The sequence below is a fragment of the Gossypium hirsutum genome, chromosome A07, assembly GCF_007990345.1.
Source record: "Gossypium hirsutum isolate 1008001.06 chromosome A07, Gossypium_hirsutum_v2.1, whole genome shotgun sequence".
In the NCBI taxonomy this organism is placed as follows: domain Eukaryota; kingdom Viridiplantae; phylum Streptophyta; class Magnoliopsida; order Malvales; family Malvaceae; genus Gossypium; species Gossypium hirsutum.
In genome coordinates, this window is record NC_053430.1 from 98,487,111 (window position 1) to 98,495,098 (window position 7,988).

Below are 7,988 nucleotides of genomic sequence, written 5' to 3' on the forward strand. Positions count from 1 at the left end.
AAGCAAAATCTTTAGCTTTTCTCAAAATCATTCCTTTTTTATTTCACTGAATTTCCTAATCATTAAAGAGTTCAGTTTATCCACATTCACAGAAAAAGTAAAAAGTAAAAACTTAGTTGGGTAAAAGTAAATTAAAATTTCTCACACTCAACCCACATGTGCCACTATCAATATCTCACCACATTATTAGTGTAGTAATACAAGAAAAAATATTATTTAATACATATATATTATCTCACGATATGAACCACCCTCGTTATTAAACCTTAACATCCTATATAATTTTAATATTATTATTTATCATATTACTACAACCATATTTGAGTAATATATACTTTTACAATATTAGAAAAATAATCTATTAAACACAAAATTATACTTTTTTTATGTTAAGTTATACTTTCCCAACTATTTAAATTAATCAAATTTTATATAAAACTAAGACTTATCATTATAAAATAGATGAATTAATATTCAAACATTTAAGGTGCGTTGTGGTTTAAAGAATAAAAAATTACTTTTCATAATAAAATTAACGGAATGTGAGATTATATAGCGCATTATTGAGCACGTTTTATTTCCTTATTTGGTTTATTGGGACCGAATGTAAGTTTTTGAGGGTTGATTAATGAAATGTAAGATTACCTAAAAGCACATTTTACTAAATTGTCACCGTTTAACAAGTTTAGTTCATTGAGTTTTTTTAGGCATACTGACATTTTGGCCCTTCAACTTACAAAAAATCATTTTAGCCATCCATTTTATTTTTTTATTCATTTTTTAGACTTTAAAGTTGTGTTATTTGTCAAATCACTCCAAAATAAATGAAAAAGTTAATGTTTGTAAACGTTAACTTTAATGAGATGGTATACACGTGAATTGCCCTTCAATCTTTAGAAGGTATTTTCGTGACTCTAGCTAGAGTCATTATGATATGGTATTGCTTCCAAATGACAAAGTCTTGCTCATCAATTGTGTCAAGTTCAGGATAGTCGAATAGGAACATGGTTGAGACTTAGTTTTAAGTTCGATTTTGTTTCGGCTCGATAATGATATTGGCTCCTAATTCAATGTTCAAAACCTAACCACCATCCCTCAGATGTATCATTCCACGACAGTATTAATTTGCGATGGAAGAGCTTTAGCCAGAAAAAACAATCCCCACACATTTTACAACTTCCCTGACATGCTTTTTCATATCAAACTAAGCTTAGAGGCATTCTCGTCGACGCACATAGATGATAAAATTGATAACCTACAAGACTACTATAAACAAATCATTGCAATGTCAAATAATAAGTTTTAGTACTATTTTGGAAAAAAAAATAAACATTTACGTAACAAATTATGAGTGATCAGAGGTAACTAAAGATTGAGAGGTAAAATGAATAACAGTTTAATAGTTTTAGGTGCCCATGATAAGAAAAAAAAAAAAAAGAACTATACCTTGCCTAGAATAAAATATAATAAGAAAAAGGGAATATGAATTTGGCAGGCTTTGATTGGAGTATGCCCCACTCACATGGAGGTGTCGTGGACTGAGACAGCGACTACCTATACTGGCGCGAGTGAAACAATATAACCCTTATCTGCTCTGCTGTCCCCTGTGTGTGGCATTCTTGTCATTACACCCAAAAACAAAGGTTGTTTTCTTTCCCTGACATCTCCCATTGCATTGCATTGCTTACTGGTCGCTTTACTTTTTAGTATGACTCGAAACCAGAGATAAAGACACATGCATGCTCCACTTTTCGACGCTCCAGATTCTCTTAATTTTCTCGTCCATTCAATACCCACCCTCTGATCATTACCTTAACCCTCTTGTACTACCCCCAAAACCCAACCTTGGTTACTCTCCCTCCCTCTCCCTCTTTTTCAAGTTCAACACTTTTCAACTGGTTCGGTTTTGTAAGTAAGAGGGAAGGAAAGGAAGAAGAGTTTTCTTTTTATTTATGATTTTCCTGTATTTGTTTGTAATTATTAAAACTTAGATTCAGATGACAGTTTTTTCCACTTATAGAAGTTAAAGCTTCTTCAGATCTATGAAGAAAATTCCCACTGATTTTCTTCCTTTATTTTCTTTGCTCCGTTAAACTGTAGTGTAAATTCTATTTCTTTGGGTTTTTGAAGATGATCCTTGAAAAGAATCCATTTTTCTCTTTCATTTTCACTCCAAAAATATCTCTGTTTTTCTCGAGAGAATTCGAGTTCCTTTTCACTCTCTTTCACTTGGGTTCTTGAGAGAGATTTCGAAACATTTTAAAGAAAAAAAACTTCCTTTTTTTTTTGAATCTCCTCACCCCACTATGGTTCTTAGTTAAAATTTTCAGATCTGGTCTTCATTCTTCTAGTTTTTTCTAATCAAGTTGTCTTCCTCTTTCTCTGGGGGAGTTACCTAGAGAAAAAACAATGAACATGAATTATTTCCCAGATGAAGTCGTAGAGCACGTGTTCGATTTCATTACATCCCACAAAGACCGGAATTCAGTGTCCTTAGTTTGCAAATCATGGTACAAGATCGAAAGATACAGCAGGCAAAGGGTTTTCATTGGCAACTGTTATTCTATCACTCCACAGAGGTTAATAGCCAGATTTCCAGGTTTGAAATCACTGACTTTGAAAGGGAAGCCGCATTTCGCTGACTTCAATTTGGTGCCACATGATTGGGGAGGTTTTGTTTACCCATGGATCAAAGCCTTGGCTAAGAGTAGAATCGGATTAGAAGAGCTTAGACTTAAGAGGATGGTTGTGTCTGATGACAGCCTTGAGCTACTCTCTAAATCTTTTCCCAATTTTAAGTCTTTGGTTCTCGTCAGCTGTGAAGGTTTCACCACTGATGGTGTTGCTGCTATTGCTGCCAATTGCAGGTAACAATCTTTATTCCCTACTTGGGTTGTGCCATAATTTGATATTCATGAGATTCTTAGTAGCAATATGCAAGTGCTCATGAAAGTGGATTTATATGAGAACCGTGTTTTATGTTACATTGACGAGTCACATGTATTGGTTTTGTGGTGTTGGATGTGGTATGATGCAGCAGCCTGTTTACTTAGTTGTTTGCTTGGGTTGTGTGGCTACAGCCTAAGTGCCAATGGTTTCCTTGTACTATGCAACTTATTAGCTGCAATAATATATCTAATATAAACCCTAGTTCTGAATTTTGATGGTTCATTAACTTGTATAGGTGGGATTCTGTCGCTATGTGTTTCCATAATACGATAGTGAAGCATTTAGGATGGTGCGGCTTTTAATTTGTTTTCTGTGTTTGGTATTATTTGATTCTAGGTTTCTTAGGGAGCTGGATTTACAAGAAAATGAAGTTGAGGATCATAGAGGCCATTGGCTTAGTTGCTTTCCTGAAAGCTGCACATCTCTTGTCTCCCTCAATTTCGCATGCCTTAAAGGAGAAATAAACTTAGCATCTCTTGAAAGACTTGTGGCAAGGTCGCCTAACCTCAAGAGTTTGAGGTTAAACCGTGTGGTGCCGCTTGATACGCTCCAAAAACTGTTGATGCGAGCACCCCAACTGGTGGACTTGGGTATTGGGTCTTATGTGGATGATCCATCTTCTGAGGTCTTCAGCAAACTGAAAGCTGTCATTCAATTGTGCAATTCAATCAGGAGTTTATCTGGGTTTTTGGAGGTTGCTCCTTGTTGCATGTCAGCTATTTATCCTATTTGCGAAAACCTGACCTTCTTGAACTTGAGCTATGCTCCGGGTCTTCAAGGTAATGATCTCACGAAGCTGGTTCAGCACTGCAGGAAACTTCAGCGTCTGTGGGTACGATCTTTTAGTTATTTGATATCCAGTTGTAGGCGTTCCGATTAACTGAATGGCAATAATCAGTTTAAACTTTAAATGTTGCAGATACTGGATTGTATTGGAGACAAAGGACTCGGAGTTGTAGCTTCAACTTGTAAAGAATTGCAGGAATTGAGGGTTTTCCCATCGGATCCATTTGATGCCGAAAATGCTGCAGTGACAGAGGAAGGTTTGGTCCTTATATCTGCAGGATGTCCTAAGCTCAACTCATTGCTGTATTTCTGTCATCAGATGACGAATGCTGCCCTCATCACTGTAGCCAAGAATTGCACAAATTTTATCCGTTTCAGGTTGTGCATCCTTGACCCCGTAAAAGCTGACCCTGTAACCAATCAGCCATTGGATGAAGGTTTGGGGCAATTGTCCGGTCTAACAAGAGTCTGAAGCGTTTATCACTCTCTGGCCTTCTGACTGATCAGGTTTTTCTTTACATAGGAATGTATGCTAAGAAGCTCGAAATGCTGTCCATTGCTTTTGCCGGCGACAGTAACAAAGGAATGCTCTACGTGTTGAACGGTTGCAAAAAACTCCGCAAGCTAGAGATTAGGGACTGCCCCTTTGGTGACGTAGCACTTTTACAGGACATGGGAAAGTATGAAACAATGCGATCCCTTTGGATGTCCTCCTGCGAAGTTACCCTCGGAGCCTGCAAGACCCTCGCAAAGAAGATGCCAAGCCTGAATGTGGAGATCATAAACGAAAGTGAAAAGTTGGAAAGTGAACAGTTGGAATTTAGCTTCGATGATAGGCTTCTGGTAGACAAGATGTATTTGTATCGGACATTGGTGGGGGATAGGAAAGATGCGCCGGAGTATGTGTGGCTTTTGTAGGTGCATTATTTTGGCTCAGCCGTTTTCATTTCTGTTTTGTTAAAACTAGAGTACTACTTTGTTAGGGACAATTTTATTTTCATGGATCTAGCTGGTCGGTGATCTAGAGATGTATGCTACCTTTGTTTAATTTACAAGAGATTTGGTATTTGTAATCCTTGTTATTTAAAGTTGGCATCCTATCCAGCAATGCAATGAAGTTTGTGGATTAAGCAGAAATTAATGGTGTAGGCAGTGGGTTGACTAAAGAAAAATCAGTGTACAAGGGCAGTAGGTAGAGAAGTGGCGGCCGGGCCCGCCCTTCTTGAAGAGGTGAAGTTCATAATGAACTAAGCCCGAATCATGATTAGGACATGTTGAAATTGTAAGAGCATGGATGACTTCATCATCTCTACAGTCCAATCATTTCAAATAGTGGTCAGCTCTTTGAAAGCTGAGCAAAATCATCTTCAACTTGGAAATGCGTATCACTCAAAACTTGTACGTCAACTAACCTATGCCTACATGTTAAATAGTTTTTTCTCCTCCCACTTCACATTTTGATTACTTAAAATTAATAGCTGTCTATCTATGATGTGAAGGTGTAGAGATGGTGTTGATAAACCCTAATACGACAACATAAATTCGAATGAAGGGTACCTGTTGAAAGGAATTAATTTACAGAACTAAGAGATCATCATCAAAAACTACATTTTGTTTCCCTTTATTCCTTAAAAAAAGCTTTAGTTTTTGTATGATTTTACTTTTAAAACCATGATTTCGTATTTTGCATGTTTTAAGGATAATTTTTTTTACTTCTAATTGTAGTATAAATAAAACATAATTTTGTTAGTACAAATCATTAGTGAAGGATTAGAAGTTAAACATTGGATGATAAGGTGAATCGAAGGATTGAAAAGATGGATGATGATCAAGTTTGTAACCATTTCTTCAACAATCCTTGATTGTGGTAAATGATGGGGTGATGTATTGATTGATTTTGAGTTCCTTTATTCAATGATGACCTTATATATCTTATATGTGGTTGGATTCATGAATTCAACTGTTGATAGTTGTTGGATGTATGTTGTTTGTGATTTGATTGTTTTTTTTTTTTGCATGGTAAAATTAAAAGTTTTAGTATTTTTGTACTCAAGCATCCACATCACACACATGTATACATTGAGTTTAGTGGGAGCTATCTAAATAAAGGTTTACTATTATTTTTTTCAGAAATTCGAATTCAAATGAATTATAGGATAAAATAATCGTTGATTACTAAACCAATTAAGAGAATTCGATTGGGTTTTGATAAAGGACATTATTTGGATTTTTTTTTAAAAAAAGAAATGATGTATTATGGTAGCTTTCTTCTTTTAAAGGAAAGCAAGGGAGGCTTATTTTCCATTAAATTAAAAACCAATCCAAATTCTCTCTCATCCAAGCATAAGATGATAAGATTAGTAATTTAAAAGCATTTTTTATAGCAAAAGTGTAGTTTATATTTTCAACTCATTTTTTTTAAAAAATTGCATTTAAAAAGTTGAATTTAAGTGTTTTTAACTTTAAAAAAAGAGTTAGTTTTACCGTAAAATTATAATTTTTTCCATTTTTTTATACATATTATAAATTGAGGAAGGGGATAATAACAAGGTTTGAACACTAACAACAAAGAGCATAACTACTCTCTTATACGGCTTAGATAGGCTTAAACGCCCTTTTTTTTTATTTAATTAGTTTGTTAGGCGGGTTTTTTTTAGAGAAATGGACTGTTTTTAGGAGAGAGAAATAGAAAGCGTGTCCAGTTAGGCGCGCTTTCTACACAGGTGGCAGGAAAGCTCGCCTAGCTAGACGTGCTTTCCCTCAACGATAACAAAGCAACGACTTTTTGAATATTATCGCGCTAACAGTAAAAGAAAATAAACCCCCCCAACAATAATTTTTTTACCTTATAAATACTCCCAAAATTTCATTTTTTCATTCGTATCCTTCTCTCAAACTCTCTCAACTATCTCGTTTTAAATTTTTTGATATTTTCATTTAAAAATATTATTTATTTTTTAATTATCTCGTTTTTATTCATTCAAATCGATTTCTCATGAATGGCCGTATCTCTAATCTGCTTTGACGACAAACATATTTCCACCGCCCAAGCAGTAATGGTAAGACGAAATTTTAAATTTCGTTATTTTCAATTATGTTAAATTTAATTCTTTTTAATTTAATTTTTTTTGTTGTGTAAATAGATGGATGATCGTATTCTAGTGGGCTTCGTTCATAGTATGGGAAAGCCTACGATCTCTGAAATTCGTGGCAAGTTGCAAGAGGTTGGATTCTTGTATGCGTTTCGCATAACTGAGGGCTGCAAACTCGATCTTACACTAATCAGCATGTTGGTGGAAAGATGGAGGCCCGAAACACACTTTCCACCTTCCATGTGGCGAGTGTATAATCACACTCGAGAAAGTAGTGTTACAACTTGGTCTGCTAGCGGATAGGCCAACCATCATGGGATCAGCAGTCGTTCCGCGTAAAGTGGCCTTCTACAGAGCACTGTTAGGGAAGGTCCCAAACAAGTTTGAATGTGATCAAATATCGATCAATTGGTTGGATGATAATTTCAACGAGCTCCCTAAAGACCCAACGGAGGAGGTCAAAGAACAATATGCTTGAGCCTTCATTATAAGGTTAATCGGGGGAATTTTAATGCCTGACAAATCATGAAATTTAGTGCACGTAAGGTGACTACTACATCTAGTGGACTTCAATGAATGCAAAAAACTAAGTTTGGGATTTACCGTATTGTCCATGTTATACCGAGAGATGTGTTGGGCCACGGTACCGAATATGATATTGATCGGTGGTTGCCTGCTCCTGTTGTAACACCCTTAAACCCTCTCTGTCATTGGATTAGGGTCATGAGCATTACTAACACGTCATACAATTAATCAATCATAATTACACATATATATACTAGCCATTAACAATTTAATATGCAGGGGCAGGTCACAAAAAATCAGATCATATCATACTGGAATATTATACAATCGAATAATGATTCATGCTATACAATGCCAAACTTGGTCTTCCACTGTCTACACTATTATCATTATTTATACATTGCTAAATTTAGTCTTCCACTGTCTACACTCTTATAACAATTTATCCTTTCTTGAATGTCAGAATTCGGATACATACAAGACTATTCCAATTATTAGCATCAGAGTATTTTTCCATATCCTATTTACGATTATCTTTTTAATTTATCTTCGATGATGTTAGTAGAATGCACTTAATTTAGGTTTCCTAATCCACCCTAATACAGAGTAAAAATTACTCTTACAGCCCCTATTTCG

At 35.4% G+C, this 7,988-nt stretch overlaps 1 protein-coding gene across 1 annotated transcript; it reads left to right on the top strand.

Annotated features, from left to right (window-relative positions):
* Nucleotides 1-1,611: 1,611 nt before the first annotated feature.
* LOC107937113 (protein AUXIN SIGNALING F-BOX 2) lies at nt 1,612-4,801 on the top strand. The gene is given in 4 exon segments (XM_016869931.2): nt 1,612-2,867; nt 3,286-3,781; nt 3,869-4,169; nt 4,172-4,801. Coding segments are annotated over 4 exon segments (1,737 nt in total). The 5' UTR covers nt 1,612-2,409; the 3' UTR covers nt 4,654-4,801.
* The last annotated feature ends 3,187 nt before the right edge of the window (nt 4,802-7,988 follow it).